The 21,319-nt window shown below is 38.0% G+C and overlaps 1 protein-coding gene across 1 annotated transcript in view; it reads left to right on the top strand.

Annotated features, from left to right (window-relative positions):
- cadm2a (cell adhesion molecule 2a) overlaps positions 1 to 21,319 on the top strand; it is a 241,266-nt gene that overhangs the window by 176,434 nt on the left and 43,513 nt on the right. The window contains exon 2 of the mRNA XM_055148857.1: positions 10,050 to 10,199. Within this exon, the coding sequence (XP_055004832.1) occupies positions 10,050 to 10,199 (150 nt within the window). The remainder of the gene's footprint in view (positions 1 to 10,049; positions 10,200 to 21,319) is intronic.

The following is a 21,319-nucleotide window of genomic DNA, read 5'->3' as shown; positions in this document are numbered from 1 at the left end:
TTTGGATAATACGGAATAGGCTTAAGTTTATTTGCCCTTTAAACGGGCGTAGTTAGATCCCTGAAATACAAGAGAACTAGGGACATAAGTGGAACAGAACTAATGCATGCTAATTCATGTTCACCAAAAACTGTGGTTTTATTACAGTTTGACTTTTGAGAGAATTTTGTTAGCTTTTTTTGTCTATTTAAAGCTCAGTGTTTTCAGACACATTTGATGTTTAAAGGATAATGCATTAATTGTATTGGTATTGGCCTTTAAACATTCCCTTGAGTGCCTTTGCTTTGACATTTAAATTTTAGGACCTAAAATAATGTATGTATTGAATGACCACATTACTTCCTATCAGTGAGACCTTTCCTCATTTGGATTTGGTGTTAGCACTCCATCTACTGGCAGCAGAGGGAATTGCCATGGGTGAATAAAACAAAAGCTAGGGAGAAAGATGCCTGGGCAAGCTAATATAAGCTTGCAGTTGTAATACATGTCAGAAATGCTGAGAACAAAACTGGTAATGATTTATGGTCTTAAAAAGCAATGTGGACCTGCGGATTTCTACCTTTGACGTCATAATCCTGGGAAATTTTAAACTGAGAAAAGCTAGTCCGCAAAGTGCCTGGGCATTTTAATGTAAGCTTGGAGTTTTAATGAACACAACATTGATATCAGAAATGCTCAAAAACAACAATGTGGAAGTGCTGATTTTTACCTTTGACATCACAATCCTGGGCAAATTGAAAACGAGAGCTCAAAAAGAGAGCACCTTCTAAAGAATTTTAATTAAGTAAGCGTAAATGAAGCTAAATATGACTCCAGGCATGTTTTTAATGAGAAAAATGTTTGGGTTAAAGCATAAAAAAGTCCACTGTAGATAATCTTTGTCCTTTACATTAATAGCATTGTCACGGTGATCATATGTTTAGCTGTGTTGCGCTTGGCCTCTACATGTTCGCACCTCTCCACACGTACCCACAGAGAAACAGGTGATGTCCCTGATGAGCCACTAGGGACAGATTTGGACTGGGAGTTTGTTGTGGCAGAATCAACAGCTGCCCACTCTCATTACTGTATGTAAATGACAACAGGCCTCTATCGCGGGGCTCCGGTGCTGCAGTGTAATTAACTTCAGATGCACATCACAAACTGGTGCTCCTCAAGTGTTCAGGTACAAAGCCCATAATGCAACAGTAGCCCCGCCCACTTTAGAGTTTCCTTGATTCAACTTCTCTTTAATGTGGCACTTAAAAGCAACAGAACAACAATGTGGCTGCTGGGTGATGTAATAATATGCAATAACAATGAGAATTTATTCAGTTTAATTCATGAAAGAAAAAAAAATGGGATAGGGAAAAATCTTAATAAATGGTTAGTCTTTTAAGTTTTTTTTTTTGTTTCTTTTTTTTTCCAATTTTGAAATTATACATAACAAAAGCAAACCTCCCACACACCAACCTTCTCACCACATTCATCACACACACACAAACCTACACAAAAACCACTGGGCAAACAAACATTAACTGTCAATCAAGTCCAGTCCCATCAACTTTGTTCAAATACAATCATGTTGTAATTATTTCATTTAGGCGCTATTTTCCACAGTACATCCTTTTCTTACTATTGAAAGGCTTCATTTGGATCATTGAGCTCTGGGGTACACTTTACATTTAACATGCAGTGAATCATTATTTTGTTAGCGTAACACAATGTCTTCCTTTGAATGTGCATAGATAATAATAATAATTGTGCATATTTCTGAACAGATGCCTTTTATCTTCTTAACTAATTGTTCATTGGTTCATTAAATGAGACCAAATATAGGAGACATCTGTAGCACGGCTCGTTCTGCCCTACAGTGTAAATTCCAATTAAATCACGGAAGGATTGATAACGTGAGCTCTTCTAATTATTTATTTGACTAATTGTTTCAGGAGCACAGTGGAACTTTAACTGTGAGCTGAAATATTAATACAATCAATTATTAACAGCTAACAATGCATTTTTAATCAGACACGATGTTCTGTTTGTAATTGTAAAACTCATACTTCAGCAAATAATGGTTAAAAAAAAAATCTATGTGAATTATAGTACACTGGGTAATCTATAAAATACTATTATGTTTGTCTATTTTTCCTGTCTAAACACTCATCTAAAAAGTACAATGCAATCTTGTGTTGTAATTCACTATGTTCTGTTCACCTATTAATGAATATTTGCTTGATAGTGTCTCATCATTAAACCGTAAACAAAGTGTGCATAAATGATAAAACCCCTCCTGCTCAGAACACTTTGTAATTGTAATCTAAACCCTTGAAGCCATGGCATCTTCACACACTCACAGGCCACATACTGTGCTCTGCCTTCTGTCTGTGTTCCCATTGAAAACTATACACCCTTAGCACACTGCAATTAGCTCAGTTCATGGGAAGGTGCAATGTCATTTGTGTGAAGGATGTTGATAAAGCAGGTTGAGATTCAAGGTGAATTTAAAGATGTCAGCGTGAGGCGCTAAAAAGGTCAGGATGTGTGTATATGTTCCTGCGAAATAGGAGTCAGTGTGAAAAAGTGGAGCAGCTTTTCACACAAAGACACAAATAGACATTAACTTTTCTCTGGAGCTTTAAATTTCAAGTTCAGCTAGTCTTCAATATGATGATGTGACGTCATAAACTAGATGCGGGGCCACAGAGCCACTTCCCTGTTGATACTTTGCAGCTGATGTCAAGCTGAGATCAAAATGTGAAGCTAACTACTCAAACTCTGTCAGTAGTTAGACCTAATCCGAGCTTTATTTGAACACAATCTGATCAGAAAGAGCTGACTTGGTTGGAGCTATAACAGGTGAGATGATTTGTGTGCTTAAACAAGTCTCTCTCACATAAAATTAAAGCATTAACCTACAGTTTTTCAGTTAGTCACTTAATCTTTCGTAATCAGGACCTTGAATGCTTGTATTGATCAGTCTTCTGAAAATGTGTTGTTTAAATCAATTTTGTATTTTTTTTCTTGAGTTTTCAGACATATATTAAAACATGTTTGCCACAGCGTGATGTCACTGTAAAGTATCAATGGATGCCAATGTCATTTCCAGTGAAATATCCAAAAGGTAAATTCACAAATGTTGAACATGATCATTTTAATGACACGCAAACTCGACCCATCTGTATTTAATATGATTGGTCCATAGAATGTTGTGATTTCGTCTGTATAAATATGCTTTGTGTCATTGATACAATGTGACTATAGCAGTGTTTCCCAAACTTTTTTTTCTGGGGACCCATATTTTAAAAGTCACAAACCTTTGCGACCCAAGTCAGTAGACATTATTCGTAACTCACTAAATAAAGATGGACAATTAGTATTACTCAAGTTTTAAAAATTTGAACCAGCCATAAAACAATTTTTTTTGTTTTGTTTGTTTTTAAACAACTGAACCAGAAATAAATAATTAGCCTGTTTGGTCATTACATGTAGCCCATTTCTTTTTCTTTTCAACATTCAGTTGAACCAGCAATATTGGAATAGTCAATAAAATAATTACAATAAGATTAGAAATTATGCAAAACATGTCTTAACATTTCAACATTTCTAATGAGATAGGTGGGCCTGTCTGCGTTTTTGTAGTTATTCTAGAGAGCGCAGCAGCAGATCAGGCGTACAGGCAGAACTGTATATTGCAGAACTACATGCAGATCAGAGCAAGGCGACCCAAAAAAAATCTCTTGCGACCCACCTGTCACGACCCAGTCTTCTGGAAAGGATAGATTATAGGAAGATATAGGGAAACAGTTTCACTGAAGTTTAGATGAAATTACAATTACTATTTTATTTTATTATTACTGTTTTTGATGTTTTCACTGATTTGTCTGTAAAAAACTGCCTCCCCTCCGTCATTCCTTCCATCCATTTTTCATCACATTAAACATTCGTGTGAGAGCAGGTGTCAAGGTTGTCCCATGTCTCAAGGATTCTGACAGGATGCTCTTCCCATTCTCATGATGAATTCAGAAAAGCTCTTGAGGAGATCGAACTGTTGACCTTGGGGGCGCTTGTTTTGCGATGGCGGGTGGGCCTTCGTGCCGCGCAGCCTGACACTCAGAATCAGTCAGCGAGAGTCCAGCTGCGTAGCACCTGTGTACGCGCGGACACTAAGCGCTGGCGGCAAAGCTGTCATGTCTCATCGCGTCCTCTCCGTCTCATTCATGATCTCCTGAGTGGAAGCGCGTTTTGAGCAGTGGCACTCACGCCTCTGCTGTGGACACAAGTGGGGACGGGGATTAGATAGGCTTCACTGGTGATTAGGACAACATGTGTTAGTCATTTTCAATGGCCATGTACAGTTAACAGGGATTTTTAAGAACCAGAGCAGTAATATAACAATTTTATGTATCTTCTCTTTTATTTTGTTCACATGTAAGTTAGGGTGCGTCCACATTTTTTGGTCCTAGTTTTGTAGACTTAAAGGACCCCTATTACGCTATTTCTGATTTTATGTTAGTATTGTTTAGTCATAAAAACAGACGCGGAGTTGTGTTTTGTTTCATTCACACAACACACAAACTCTCCATATTCAGGCTGAGTTCTCTCAAACTCAAAACACTCTGCTCCACTGTGTTTTTCACTAGAATTATTTTGATAATTTCAGTGCTGGAATTGCCATCTCTACTCAAGTAAATTTAAAGGTATCTGCTAACATGAAAACTTTCGCTTCATGATATCTCGAGGTGGAACAGAGCATTTTGAGGTTTGGAAATGTAGACAGACTAATAATAAAGGATTACTCAAACATGTGTTTGTGAATAAAACAAACACAACTGTGGGTATGTCTTTCATGTGGTAACAGCATTATAACATGGCAAATCTTTTAAAAACCACACTGGAAACCACATTGTAGACTTAATGTAGACTTGGTTTGGTCCATTTCTAGTCCGAGTTTAGTCATGTCTTGTCCAAATTTAGGTCTGGGTTTTGTCCCAGTTGAGTCATAATTTTGACGTGGTGATGGTGAAGTGTGAACTCACCCTCACTGTGACAAAGAAACTCTCTGTTTGAGTCAGTTTAGTCATGCAACTTTTCTTGTTTGAGTATAAGTCGTCATATTAGCATTTGACAGTCAACAGGGTGCATCACACGTCACACACACTAAATCCAGACTAGAAGAGGGCAAACCCATGTCTCAGGTCTAAACTGGAACACAGACCAGAACAAATCAGGATAATTGTAAAACCACCTTAAATGAGATGCATGATGGTAGAAACCCCTTGCCACCCAATATGAAGAGTTTTATTCCTATGCCAGTGCAATGGGCTTTATGGGTAGAGTCTACTACTGCTTTAAAGGTCACCTGGACCAAAATAAGAGAATGATTTTCAATGCTGCTGACATGTGTTTTGGTTATTCCTGAAGTTATTATCCAGAAAGCCAGGTATTGGATTAGATTTTTGAGATGACAATATTTGTGATAGAAATAAAATGTTTATTGTAGAATCATATTATAGGGACATAATATATAAAAATCTATTTGGTTGGAATCATGTATACATACACACAATACATTTTTGAGCCTACAGTGGTTTCTTACTGTACATTGGTGTACAGTAAGAAACAATTAAATTAATAGATTTCTGATTAGGGAACTGTGTGTTAAATGGCTTGGACTAACCACATAATTTAATTGCAACTAAATAATGCTGAGGCAATTATATTGTGTCATAATGTAATTCATGCAGAGGAGGGTGTAGTTGACATGGCTTGATCCTACATGGTTAGACTGGGGTGCTATGATTGTGTGGGATCAAAATGCACAGCTCTCATCTAGGGCCTCCCTGGAAGACTCCTATAACTATGAAAAAGTGAGACGAAGGCAGGGAAAGAGCTACCTTCAGGGATCATCTTAGGAGTGAACTGGAAAAGACAGAGCAAGAAAGTGAAAGTAGGTGTTAGGAGAGAAGCGAGGGAAGACCTAAATTTAGACATGGAAATCAGGAGAGAACAGCTGCCTCCGGAGATACATTTAAATCAGGTCTGGGTGGCCGAGGGGGAGCGGCCAAGAGCCTACTCCACTGGCCAATTAGACGCACACACAGGAGCAGAGCTCTAATATAACCATCATGGTGCACCCTTTGGCCTTCACGGTCCCACTGGTGCTGTAGCAGCAGACTCCCGACCAGGACTAAAGCACAGGCTTCCCCAGACTAGAGTTAGAGGAGAGCCTTACAGAAGACTGAGAGAAGATGTGAACATAGTGATGATCAAGAAGACACATGGAAGAAATGGATTTCATATGGTCATTACCTATTCGGCCATTATTGTAGTTTTACTATAAATTTCTATAGACATTTTTTAACACCTCATAGTTGTAATTACATGTTAAGGTCACTTGAGTATTTTGTTAGTTATTATTAATCAAATCCCAAAGCGTGTTGCTCACACTGTAACTATGCAAACAGGTCTAGAATGTATTATGAAGAATCTGCACTATACAGTGTACAAAAATGTTTTACTTTTTCAAAATACCTATCCAGTTTTCTGACTTGTGACAGGTCACCTTTTGTGCCAGCGTGTCGCCCAGTGAAGCGTCCCTCCATCAATAAATCAATGCTAATCCTGTGACTGTACAGTATACCAGTGCCATGGTCCAATTAAACAGCCTTGTTGTGCTATGACTGTAGCTCAGCCTAACGGTGCCTGAGACTAAATATGGGAGATTGATGCTCAAGATGTCAATGGAAACTTACAATGCGACCACAACAGGATGCATCAGTGGTTTTGACATTTGTATACCACAATTAGTCGGAATAGTCTGGACAGTGGCAAGGAGGTTACTTAGTAAGAGTTTTTATTGTTGTTTTATAGAACAAGTCATCGGTCTCATTATTGTCTAGAGTTTATTTTGCCACATGTACACACCAACTAACTTTTGCATCTCCATTATAGAGGCAGTCATGTGAAGTGTTTATCATAACTCATCACTCGTGTCTTGTTTTCTTGTTTGTGAAAAGCCAATCAGCGGTGACACAGACTTGTTTAGACTGAGCTGTTGACAGTTTTAAACGTATGCAATCCCTGATGACTGTCTTCCTAAATGGCAACACTAGAATAATCATCTCAAATTATAGTTCATTTTCTCCAGCAGATCGCCTCAGCCACGCCTGCTCTCCCCATTTGATTTTAACACACTATTGTGACCATCACAAAGGGAATAAAATGCCTCACGCTGCGCTGCATGTTGCCCGGGTGCGTCAGAGAGAAAAATGGGGGACAGTAAGTGATTTAAAAAGAGAATGTAATAAAGAGACCAAGGCCAGGCGCGCTAGAACACTAAATCATCAGCAGATCATGCTTCATGCAAAACTTTCATGAATAAAACATCCTTCCAGGCTCCCGTAGCAGAGATCCATTTTTCCAGCGTTTGCCGACTCCTCATGCTCTATCTGTGGCACGCATGATTAACCTCGGGAGGCCTTAATCAACAGTGGAAATGACCCGTGCTCCAGCCGTACCTGCGCTTTTCTCCTCCATCGGCCCATCTCTGCTCCTGGCAACTCGGCCAGTGTGTCAAGATTCACCAAGCAGTCTGTGCATGTCTCCAGTCTATTGTGAGCAGAATTCAGTTAAAAATAGAACGAATCCAAATGAAATGTTACAGGATTTGAAGAGGTTAGGCCACCACAAAGGTATTACAATTTCTCTGTCTGTGCACTTGGTTGATGATGATGATGATAATACATTGGATTTATATAGCACCTGTAAAGACACCCAGAGCGCTTTGCATTGAATTATTTATTCAATCCGTACCAATAACTACCAATAACTATTTGTTTTCTATCTTTCTTTCTTTTACAGTAAAGTTGCTATCTGCTCTATTTTGCTCTATTTATAAGAAAATCTTGTATCAAAATATAGACTAATTATTTGTTAGAAAAGCACATTTTTTACCATTACTTATAAAACTAGAAAATGTATAGAAGAAAGTTTTTATATAGTATTAGTAAATGGTCACATCACAGTAGCAAACCTATATGTGTTTCTTTATAGACCTGTTCCTTGGATGTGTTTGTTTGCATGTCGTGATCCTGACTAGAGGGGCTGTGACTCTACGTCGAGTTTGCTGCATTGAATAATCTTTCTCACCTAAGCCTTTATTCACACTCTCTTTAAAACCTGTCCTGTGGGGGTCCGGGCAGGCACAGATTTATGGTTATTATTATTTACCTGCCTGCCTTCAGCCTTTCCTTATACAACACTACATACAAGCACACGTAGAAACAGGGGAGCTGTCCACGGTGCTGAAATGACCAATAATTCATGTTACTTTACTTGTATTATTCATGCACCAAATGTAAAGTAGAGTCAAAATATACAGTTATTTATTAATACTGTCAATTAAATCAAATCAGAGTAGCTGTAGGCTTATAACAGCTTGGTTCTCCTTACCATGACAGTTAGTTGTTGTTGTTTTTTTCTGGTGCATATTGAAGATCTTTGCTATATATGTGGTGTGTGTTGCTTCATATTTGATGCTATTTCTTTGATAGTCTGCTACAGGCCAAGTGTGACTCCAGAAATACCACTACATTTCCTTAAATACTGTCATCATACACACGTTAGAGTAATTGGAGCTGTCCGTGGTGCTTAAATCGCAGCCAGAGCCACAGAACGACCTGTCCATTGTCCTGAACTCCAAACTAGCTCTCTGCTCTTCTCGTGCTATTCTCTCCCATCTCATTGTTCTTTTTTTCTAATTCGTTGCAGCAATTACACAGACAAACATGGGCACAATTCCACAGAGGATGGTTTTTAATTGGTGCTCCCTGTGGAGTTGAGGTTTCAAGGTTGCTACTGCAGGCTAACTGCCCCTTGTGTTCCCCATGTTAGGCTCCAATTTAGCGCACAGCAGTGACCGGTCATTCTTTACTGAACATTTGCTCTGTAATTAGGGTATTAGCCGTTTTTAAAGTCTAGCGCTTGTCGGGGTGGGATTGGACAGTTCTCCACAATCCAGACAAACCATTACATTATGACCGTGTCCCTGTGGTACTGGTGGTCTTAATGATGCTGGTGTTTCTGTTCTGTCTCTCCTCTGAGAATGAGAATGAATGCCTCAGCGATGTGCCTTATCTGTTGTAGAGGACTTAGGAAAATACTCAATATAGATTTTGATACCACATTAAGGATAAAAAAAACTATATAATATCAGTCCCAACACACAATAACAGTACTTTCTTTAATATTATATTGTGATTCTCTTGATACTTTGCAGCTGATGCCATTAATATTTCCCTGGGGTGTGATGTTAACTGTAAGCACTACTCTATTAGAAGCTCTGTTACTCAAATTAGACAGAGTTTTGTTTTAACTCAATCTCACCAGAAATAGAGGACTTAGACAGTTTTTTCAGTTAGTCTCTCTCACCTTTTCTGTTGAAACTCAAACACCTAAACACTGATCGTAAACTTTTGAAAATGAGTTGTTTAAATTAATTTTATATTTTTTCAGAAGATCTTAAAAGATTTTTTGTTTGTGTTTGCTAATGTGTACATTGTGTCCATGGTAACTCCTGAACATTTGGCCAAAAAAGATGCACGCAGAACACCCCCAGTGTGATGTCACTGCAAAGTATCAATAGTCCTGATCAGTACATTCTAACTATTCTAGAGAAGTGTGCAATTCTTTCCTATTTATGTGATTTATTTTAGTGTTCAAACTAATATCTAGTTCTTATACTAGTTTAAGTATTCATTGACCCTGCTAGGACTACTTTCCAGTTACAACTCACTCAAATCTTGCAGTACTTACATTAACATGCTGCAGAATAAATTACACCTACAAACAGCTGCCACAGTGAAGAGACCTGTGTATTTATAATCATGTTACTCCGTCAGTGATCATATTGTTTTGCGTATTGGAGTCTTTGCCTCTGTAATATTCTCTTGGTGTCATCGGTGAAGGTGATAGCTGCTTTGGTCTGTGAAGTGAATAGAAGAGCAGCATATGTTAGAGAGTCCGTTCCCCATGTGTCTTACGTGTGTGTCTTGTTTAATGTGCTGCAGGCCTCAGCGGTCAGCACCCTCTGGTCGACAACGTAACGGTGACAGAGGGAGGGACAGCCAACCTGACCTGCCGCGTGGAGTCCAATGACAACACCTCCCTCCAGTGGTCCAATCCGGCACAGCAGACTCTGTTTTTTGGGGACAAGAAAGGTAAGTCATGACAAATGTGTGAAATGTGTACGTATTTGTGTTCAGGTGTTATAAGGGGTTGAGATAAACTACTTTAACTGCATGTAACTATTCGAAGAGTTTAATCTTTTTGCCCATTTAAAAGATAGAATTTTTAGTTTTGGATTGTTAATGTCTATGTTAAAAGTGTTAGATTTTCATTACTCATTCATTATTTTTGTACTTTTTTAAGCTTTTTTTTCTACAGTAGAAAGTACAACTCAAAATGATTCAGACAGAATATTAAATAATTCCACTTTTCATTTAGTTACTCCAAGTACAGTGTATAATATTGACCTTTTTGTAACATTCAGTAGTTATTCTATACAGTTATACACAAGTCTTATTACAAATTATATCACTGACTTGCCCTTGTGAATGATCAGCTTTGTAGATTATAAGATTTATACATTTACTACCAGTTGCCTTGACATTGGGAAATCTCCAGATGAAGAGCTTTGAGCAGGGATAATAATACTTCACACATGGAGACTATAGAGGCAGCACAAAGCCACCAGTGTTTAATGACTAATAAGCACATTGTGAGGCTGTACCCGTGACCTTTGAACCCTCTCCTCTCACCACCACATAAAGAGGATTCATGGCTGTTATTTTGCCGGTTAGCGCACTCTGAATTGATTGTGCACTGTGTGTCTGAGCTTGTATTAGCGCAGTGTAATGGAGTATGAATCACACAGTGTTGTAAGTGTCTGGATTAAGCACATATGGGATTTACACAGTCTTCTTCCATTATCCCTCTGCCCAGTGGGCTGCCGCTGTCACTTTTTCTGACTGTGCAGTCCGTTTATGTCAAGTAAACACTGGCATAGAGCTTAAAGTGTAAATTAACCCTGAACAAACTTTCTTCGGCTGATATAAATTGGGGTTCTTAGAGAACAATCTAGACCCCTCTGCCCATGTCCTTATTTTGACTTTTTTTTTTTTTGTCTTTTTAATATAATGTATTGAAAAATGTGCATGCTTTATAATGTAAACAAAATGGTATACACAACAATTACATTTTTAGTTTTTATTAAAACATACCTGCAATTGTGTTTTGTTACTTTGGTGCATGCTTCAGTAATCTTGTGTATTTAAGATGTCTCCCACCTCAGAGCTCAAAATGTTTGCCCCTCACTGTCATTAATAGTGGTTGACAGTTTCACCAGACACTATCTGGTCATGCCAGAGTTCAAATTGCACCCACTGCACAGTTTAATATGTATTAATAGATTACATTTTACCATAAAGATACACTACTTTTTAATGCAGTCGTAATGCCCTCTGTGGACATTTTACATGAACAAGTTCTGTCCCAGTTTGTGTTTTTGAGGTTTTTACAGATACACATTGCAAGATGTCCAATAGAACCTTGAATCATACAAAAATCTTGGACCTTTAAATCAAGGCTGTGCAATTAATTAAATACGAATTGAGATTGAGATTGAGTCATTTTTGATCGTCAGTTTGGTCTAACCGTCATTAAAAGTATGTGGTTTAGAGATAATTCAGACTATGGAAAAAAAAAAAAAAAAGCAATATATGTTTTTGTCATATCCCCCGGCCCTACTCTAAATCACCCAAATACTATTTTCCATCCATAAAAACTTGACCTGGTCATCTTTTTCCATCTTGAGGCTTGTATATTCTGTCATTTCTCTTGCTCTGCTTTGGGATTGTGACAGCCACTTTGGATGCTGCTATTATCAGAATAGGCAAAAAGGGGCTACCACAGTGCGGAGAGGCCCAGAATACTTGCTGTGTTTTGGGCCTGGCTCGGTGTGTGTGCAGGGCGCGAAGGGAGTTGTCTTGCTGAATGCTGCAGATTGGGATGCACATGCTGATGACACCACTGCGACTGAGTTTCTCCAAAGTGCCCCTGGTGCAGAGGAAACCCACATGTCCCAAACGCCTGCCAGCGCACTCACTTTCAGATTAATTTGCTCTACTGCCTGATGGGGAGCAGATTTGAATGAGGGCAAGTCCACAGTTGCTCAGAAGACAACCTTGCTTCGTGTTATATTAGTTTACAGAAAAATGTCTTTGTGGTGCATGCAAATTGTCTGCCTAAAGGTGTGGTAAATGCGTATAGAAATAGTGTACAATTTGTAACTTCATATTGTGGAAAAGATGTGGGATAAGAAGTCAGTGTGAGTGTTATATATCTTGGTAGTAATACTGTATGTTTAGTTTATTTTTATTTGTCAGGGACCATGTTCAATTTAATTTATCTTACAAAAAATATTATAGGAGCAGAGCCTCATGAGCTTGACCTATAGGTTTATGGTCAGGACTATTTCATGTTACTGGAATTTTCTTGAAAATTTGCTATAGGTACATAAATGTTCATATTTGTGCCCTTAGGCAAGACATTTAACCCATCTTTAAGTCCCACATCTGTGGCGACAATACCAGCGTGTGGAGTGTAATAATCTATGAAATTGTAAAGCCATTTTTGGGTAGCTGGTAAAGTGCTATAAAAACATTGAATTATTTAGTATTATTTAATTTGTAAATATCTGCTTACATTTGGTTTTCAGTTCATGCAAGTATTAGATGAATAAATGATCATTATTATTTAAACATATTTAAACACACACTATCATTCTATGTATGTGTGAATCTACCACATTTAAAATAACAATCACAAAATCTTCTTATTCTTGTTATGTTTTTTTTCCTTACAGAATTTCCCTTTCTGGATCAAAGTATTATTTTAAATGCACAGTTTGTATGACTTCAGCTTCATGCTATAACATCCTCTAGAATTTGCATACACACATTACCTTAGCTCAGTCAGACTCCATACCAGTTCGGAGCCCAGGCTTTTCTGTTGTTTTTTTTCTGTCAGGTTGGCAGCTCACCTCCGACACTCTGAGACGAAAGAGAAAGATTCCTCTCCTTTCCCCTCGAAGGCTCTGCGATGACTACCGGGAGTTGTTTGAATTTCAAATAAGTCATTGTCCCAAAAGTAGCCAATTTTGTCCTCTCCATCGCATATCACTGGAGTGCAAGTGAGGAGAGTATAGAGAGCCCGTCTTTTATGCTTAATATCACTTCAAAAACTGCCGTGTGTGTGTGTGTGTGCGTGTGTGTGTGTGTGCGTGTGTGCGTGTGTGTGTAATTGAGGATTTGATAATAGCAGTATGTCCTAGATGGAGAAATTTTGGACTATGGCTTAATTAGATTTTTTCTTCTTTATTTTACTAGAAAGACCTGTACGTTATTACTTTCAGGGCTGCGGAGAGGTTTAAGTTTCACATTTCAATGATTCCGTTCCATTTCTGTATTTTATTTGACTTAGGGTAATTTTATATCTCTCTCTAAAATCGAGGAACATACTGATGACAATAGTTGATTTTCCAATTACTATTTAGAAGTTATTTAAGGTAATTTTAAGTCTGTGTCTTATTAAAGGAAGATATGTGCTACAAATCTATTTTCATTATGTATTAAACATTACACATTAATTTATATTTTTAGGTATTAAATAACGTAAAAGTTTTCTTAAAGTCATTATGATAAATTATTTGGTTATAACCCTTTCTTCCACTACCAGCACTAATGCTTTTAATATGAACCCAGTGGTACTACCTTAAATATTTGTAGTGGGTCCAATCAGCTTTCATGTATCCAAATGTAAATAATGTAACAATCTTAAAGCAAGTGCAGAATGGCCAAGGTCAGAGCAGAAAGTTTTCTCATGTTGTAAAACGCCTCCTTACCCTCTCTCATCATCCCTCGCTCCCTTCCTCATCCCTCGCAGTCTCCTATTCCCTCTATTTTATGACCCTTGTCTTCAGGAGGGCGACTTGTTCAGGATCTGCGCAGATTTACAGCCGGCTTTTTGTTCAGATGGCAGAGAATTTGGTACCAATTTTGGGAATGTTTTATGGCAGTATTTTTCCAAGAGAAAATAGACAGCTGTCTGAAAGTTTTCTATTTATTTGATACAAAGTGTGAGAAGCATTTGGTATTCTGTTATTTACTTTGAGGAGAACTTTTAAAAGCCCATCGTCTAAATTGCTCAGGCACGGATACTCTGAATGCATCAAGGCTCTCATGGCTGCGATGTGGTGAGCGACATCGCCTGTATGTGTATGTGCACCGAAAGAGGCAGGAAATTGATTCAGGCTTCAGAATATTTGACATCTGAGGACCAAACACTTTCATATTCAGCAGCTCAGAGCCCAAAACGAGCACTTAGCTGTTAGCCGCTCAGCCATAACACTAATCTTAATGTTTAAGCAGATGCCATCGCTCTGCAGGGTTCTACTGCCAGGGCTTTAGGCTAACAGGTAAGCTAGCTGTTATTAAAGGTGCACTGTGGAACATTTCTAGCGGGGATTCTAGGATTGTCTCCATGGTAATGTTGCTGCTTTGTTTGGAATGTTCTGTATGGCATTTAAAGGGACAGTTCAGATTTTTGCACATAGGACCTCATTTCCTAATTAGCCAGAGTGTTGAAGACGTGTGGAAACACTTTTTAAAAATATTCTATCCAGTCCTTGTACTTGCAGAGGTTGCTGGTGCTAGGCTAGTGCATGTCAGTGGCCATAGTTAGCCTGCCACTAAAAACAGTCTTACCCACTCCACAATAGAATCAATAGAATCATTTTAGAAGTAAAACCAACCTTGCATTTGAAGGATTTATGTCTGAGCAGCAGCAGCGAGTTGTACTTCCTGATAGAAAGCCTGGTAGCGGCGGACCGATATATGAGAAAATAGTCCCTCAACATGCAATGATTCATGCGATGCAAAGTTAGTTTATTTCAAACATTATTCTATCAACACAGACATTTGCATCGATAATCTGGCATAATAGATTTTCTTCAGGTGCTTGGTGGAGTGAGAAAGACTGTTTTTAGTGGCAGGCTAACTATGGCCATTGACATGCGCTAGCCTAGCACCAGCGACCTCTGCAAATACAAGGACTGGATGAAATATTTTAAAAAGTGTCTTCACATGTCTCCAGCACTCTGGCTCACTAGGAAATGAGTCCCTATGTCCAAAATTCCGAACTGTCCCTTTAACATATCTATTTTATAGGAATGTAACAATAACCGAAATATCGTGATGTTGTATTGTCAAAAGTCTCACAGTAATATCGTGGGCTGTCACAATATATCAGATTGCAAAATCCTTTGCTTAAATGCTTGGTTTTAAAGTACCAATAGCTAATAAAGATCGGGAACTATATATCCCAAGATTCATTTCAGCACAGACAACATGAAGAAATTAGTTTTTACTTGAATTCTTGGGATAAATAATTCACATCAAAATCTGGTCAGGGTATTTTAAAAGCAAAAAAGTGTCCTATCTACAATTATATCAGCCTTTCCAAAATATTGCAATAAATACGATACCATGACATGCATATCGTGATAATATTGTACCGAGAGATTTGGATATTGTTACGTAAAATAGTAGATTTTTACCTTTTAGTTACACGTGTTTTATTGTGGGCACGTGTCTCCACTGATCTGACTAATGATAAGACATAGGGTTAATCATTATACACATGCACATTATGTCATACTTTGAAACATACCAAACAAAGCAAAAGCAATCACAAGCATTATTTTGCATTGTTCTCTGAGATTAGGTCAAAAAGTATGCTTGATTGTGACTCACTGTGGTTGGAATTTGAGTTCTTACAGTCAGTATCTATTAGTAATATTTTGAAGTGCCTTTCTAAGTGCACACAAGAAACATTTTTGAATTGAAAATATTTTAAACATTGTCATATTCACTTCGGAACACTGGAGGCTTTTTATGAGACGGGCAATTTGTGTTTTGACCTTGCAAGTTGTGCGTCTTTGTTCATTGTCACATCGTTTAGCTTCAGAAAAATAAAAGCTTTTTGCATGGGATTTAGACAGGAGTTATTATGACAGTGGAGTTGTGTGTAGTTGTGTGTATATTTGTGTGTTTTTGTGCATTGATAGCAGTGTCAGGTTGTGTTTTAGTGGGGCACACAGGCACTGAGCTCTGAAAAAGAGATGCAGTTATTCTAGTCTTTATTAGCACGGCAACTTATCATTTGCGAGGTACAGAGAACTACCTGAGGCCAAAAGAAATAATTAGCTCACACTTAACACTCTTCATTTTTCTCTTACACAAGAATGTTCTGGGCCAGAGCAAGGGAAATTAAAATATATGGTGTTTTTCTTACATTTGTACTACCGTTAATTGCAATATACATGCAATAATATACACGGTAAAGCTGTTTGGTTTTAAAAAGATAATAATTGCCATCTTTCTCATAAGTATTGTAGGATTATTAGACTGCTCATTTCAAACATGTCCTGGAGCATTAACATTTTGGAAAAGAATGGAATATGGACTGTTAAAAGCTATATTACGCAAAATTGACTCTTGTGAGGTCTTGGCCGTGTTAAAATGTTGTTAGCCTTCAAAAACATACCGGGAGTTGTGTTTTGTTTCATCCATGTTTGAGTAACCCTTTGTTATTAGTCTGTCTACATCTCCAAAACTCAATATGTGCTTTTTCACCTTGTGCTGTCATGTAGTGGTAGTTTTCAATTTAACAGTTCCCTTTTAACTCCTGTTTAGCAGAGATTGGCAATTCTGGGGCTGAAATTGTCCAAATTAATCTAATGTATAGACCAGGGGTGGGCAAACTACGGCCCAGGGGCCATATGTGGCCCTTTAAACCTTTTAATCCAGCCCACTGAACTGGAATAAATTACAATAACAAACCTTGTTTATGTTTTATTTTTCTGGCATTTCCGGCGTTTCCCAGTAGATGGCGCACTATATATACATTGAGGTGCGGCGTATTATGTTGGCCGCAATGCTTTATGGGAAAGTGTTCTTACAGGAGTCATTTTCGGGCGGTTTATTCAGACCATGAGTGAGGTAGAAGTGTTCAAGACATAAGGCTGCACTGTTTCCGTCTTGTTTGGGTAAAAAGCAATGACGATAAACTTATAGATGTTGTGTTTATTAATCGTAGCGTAAGGAACGTCTTAAAAGTCTGGTATTACTGCACACGTAAGTGCATAACTCTGTGGTTTTCTCTGTGGCGTTGGCTCTGTTTCTCAATGAGACCTAATCACTCACGACTCACAATCGCCTGTGGTGTGCAGTTGAGCAGGTTTATTCACTTTTCATGTGTTCTGACTTTTACGAGTTATAGTTGTAGTGCGCATTCCTACATGAGCATAAATACGATTGCAATGAAGCCGAGCTCTTAACACATGTCCGGACCTTCAGTCAAATTTTAGGACTCTTATGTGGCCCGCGAGCCAGAAAGTTTGCCCACCCCTGGTATAGACAGTGGAGCACTTCCTGTATTACCACATGACATCACAAGGTTGAACAGAGTGTTGTGTCTGCTTGAGAGAAGATGTCAACCTAAATATCTAAGGTTTGTGTCTTAATCATGTGTGAATGGAACAAAACACAATGCCAGGTATGTTCGTGATTATGAAACATTCAAACATAGATCAGAAAATTTAATAATATGGACCCTTTAAACGAATTCAGTAAGTCCATGCATTTCAGAACATGTCTGTGAAGGTCTAAACTTGTTTAAAATAAGACGTTTCGTTGTTTACAGTTGACTCTTGGCAATTTGACAATACAAATACTCAATCGTGATTTTAAAACGACTGCAATACATTGTGCAGCCTTATGATACAGCATCAAAAAAGTACCTAAAACTGTGAAATAAGTAGCAGGTCCACTATATTAGTCTGGATTTCAACACCTCCATCATTTTCCCTTAGGCCAACTTGCTACTATTGAGTATGACTGAGGAGGTGAGGAATAGATAAATGAAGTTATTTGTGAAACATAAAAAGTCTTGGAAATAGACCTGTCACGATAAATGTTATATCCACTTATCGTTCAACACATGATAGATGGAACAATCATTTCTGGGGGTCAATATTTATTGCCGGTACTTTTTCTTTGTATTAGTGGGGAACTTTTTGTTATTTTTTCAGCACTGTGATAAGATCTGTGTTGTAGTGAGTTGAAGAAATAGCTTCTTTGACTCATGCAGTGTTTCATTCATTAACAATACTGTACATATAGAATAGTTTTTAGGGGGGAAATTATGAGTTATTATGTCAGTGGTATAAAGGCATTCAATATTATCGTTTAACATCTATATTTTCTTAAGCAATATCGTACATCAAAATTTGTTGTGGCAGGCCTATTTGGAAAGATCATCTAAGTCAAGAGTTAAGGGCAATCTGAAGGATATTAATGCATTAAGTATACTTCTAGTTTCTCAATCTTGTCAATCTTTATCCTTCACTTATAACAAACTTGAAATAAGATACATTTTACCATGTTGACATCTGCATCTTAATCTTGGGATTGTGTTACCCGTATATTCCAAAAAGTGGCACCTAGAAAACAGCATTGCTTCTTTTCAAAGTCACAGTGAAGGATGGCAGAAGTGGTTAGCTGAGAAAATAGCGGGCTCCTAATAGACTCACTATCACTGGCCGTCTTCTCCTCTAGAGCTGGAGGGGGACTGTTCCCCAGTGCTGAAGTACAATGGTTTTATAGGCAGTGGCTGTCTCTGTCTCTCTGACCTGCTTCTCACAAGGACTTAATGAAACGCAGCGGCTCCAGGTGTCCCACTGAACTCAGCATGGCCGCCCCAAACTGATGAAAGAAAATCACTCCTGTCACTGCAGAAAGAATCCACCACCAGCCAATTATACTGTATAGACCATGACATATTTTACATTTTAAAAAGGGGCTTACAGGAAAAGAGAGAGGTAAAGATGAAGGTTGAGAAACGGCTGAGACTTGCTGGTCACTATAATGGTGGGTTTCAGGTGACATCATAACATTCAATAGGAATGTGTACTTGACTATATTATTAGAAGTTATTATTGATAAATTGCAAGATATAGTCCTTTGATTTAGTGTCTGGATATATATTATCGTGACATGCATATCATATGTACTGTATCGTCAGACTAATGGCAAGGCATGCACTTATAAATAATGTTTTATCATCTGTGAATTTTAATTTCAGACATTTTTCATGAAAATACCCGGGGCAGCATCATAAATTTGTTATTAATGTTTTTTTTATTCGATTTTACCATCTTAAATGTGTATTGGAGTTACTGTTGCCTTGCATCATTTCCTCTAATACTTAGTGCCTCAACAAGGCCCCTGAGCTGCTGATTTGTTACTTCAATTTAGAAACATAACTAGGGCTGGGTAATTATTCAAATCGTGATCCAGCGGTTTCAAATTGTCAATGATCAGCTTAGGTATTTTTAATCAACACGTCTACAGCCAGTTCTCTGTGGTTTGGAGAAATAAACTGGTATTTTCTTGCATTCATTTGTTATTCAAGTTTAATGTTTTTATTAACCTCATGTATTATTTAAAGGTTCATTGTGCAGCTTTTCCAGTGGAGGGTCCGTCACCCGCTGAGATGTTATTACTTTGTTTAGAATGTTCCAAGGTAGAGATTAAACCTTTCTGTCTCAAGGGAAACAACTACAGGCTACATTACAGGTCAAATCTGTGGAGAGGCAGCCCTATTCACAGAGAGAATTATTGTATTTTTGAGCAATAGAAACACCCGTAATGAATATAGATGTGTTTAATGCCATACCGTGGAACATTCCAGGCAAAGCAATAACATCTCCATCGTCCACCTCCACGTCTCCAAGCAGGTGTCGGACCCACCACCTTTAAGGAAAAAACGTCTTCTCCAACACTCAGACTTTTTGACATGAGACAGTCAGATCCAGACTACAGCGGCTCAAATGTGCACTTTTCTCATTATGAAAGTGTGTTAGCAGAAAACGCACACACATCTGCCTGCTCTCTGGACTAATGCACAGTGTGTGGGCTCAGATAAAGGACAGGGCACAGAGGGGCCGGCCACGGGTCATTGAAGGAGAGAAGCTGGCGGTGGAGCTGTAATAAAAGCAGACGTAAACCACAACTGTATTATGTATGCATGTGTGGCCATATAATAAAAGCACCCCTAATATGGAAGGTAATTACAGGGATGACTAAGTGCTAGGATAAAAAAAACAAAAAAACATGACACATCAGGCTGAACATTAACCAACCATGAACATGTATTTGCATTAGAAACACCATTTACTTCATGCTAATAGATTTGATGATGAGTGAGCTCAGTTTAACCAGTGTCTTTGTGTTTGAGTGGTGTTTTTGTGTGGTTCATAATAAACTAAATCCATAATGCAGAGGACCAAATGGCTGTAGTTTGTTCCAGGTTAAATAGTGTTAAATTTAATTATGGACCAATGAAGTACTAACCACAGGCTGAGTATTTTGTTATGCTACCTGTCCATTAGATGACAGGACATTCCTCTGTGGTAAATTTGCCAAATTACATGTGAAGCAATGTCAGCAATAAATTATTAAAAGGGCCGCATTATGCGATTTTCTGATCTATGTTATAATGTTGTTACTTCATCAGAAACATAAAAGGGAAAAAATGCATAGCACACTCAGATGGCCGATGTCCAAAAGCTTTTTTATTTTTAAAATAAAGTTTCGGCAAAAAAAGACTTCGTCAGATATTTTTCTTGCTTTGGACCACTGCACTAAAAAAAGCAAGAAAAATATCTGACAAAGGCTGAGTGTGCTACGCAGTTTCACTTTTGTCTTGCTGCTCCTTGCATTTGCATCTGTACAAGAATTTTGGTGTGCGTTTTCTGTTTCTTTTACTTCATCAGAAAGTGTTTTCTTTTGTTTAACACACAAGTCCTCCACATTTCTATATGTTCTTCTCTCAAACTGAAAACACTCTGTTCCACTTTGTGATGTCATGTGTTAATACAAGCTCCACCTTCACTAGAACCACTTGGAAATTTCCATCCCTGGAATTGCCCCTTTCTACTGAACTAAAGGCAAAGGTAAATTTGAAAACTGCCACTTCATGACATCACAAGATGGAACAGAGCATTTTGAGCTTTGAAGGTATGTTTGTGATGAGGTAACAACATTACAACATGGATTAAAGCTCACAAGAGTACATTTATCTTAATATAGGACCTTTAATGTAAACTAGATGATAACAAAAACACCCTGATATTAATGATAATTTGCCTTCTATTGCA

This window comes from Boleophthalmus pectinirostris, unplaced genomic scaffold (genome assembly GCF_026225935.1).
Source record: "Boleophthalmus pectinirostris isolate CB_2022bp ecotype Guang Dong unplaced genomic scaffold, ASM2622593v1 HiC_scaffold_12, whole genome shotgun sequence".
NCBI classification, from domain to species: Eukaryota; Metazoa; Chordata; class Actinopteri; order Gobiiformes; family Gobiidae; genus Boleophthalmus; species Boleophthalmus pectinirostris.
The sequence above is the reverse complement of the archived record's forward strand: the minus strand, read 5'-3'. Positions and strand labels throughout refer to the sequence as shown.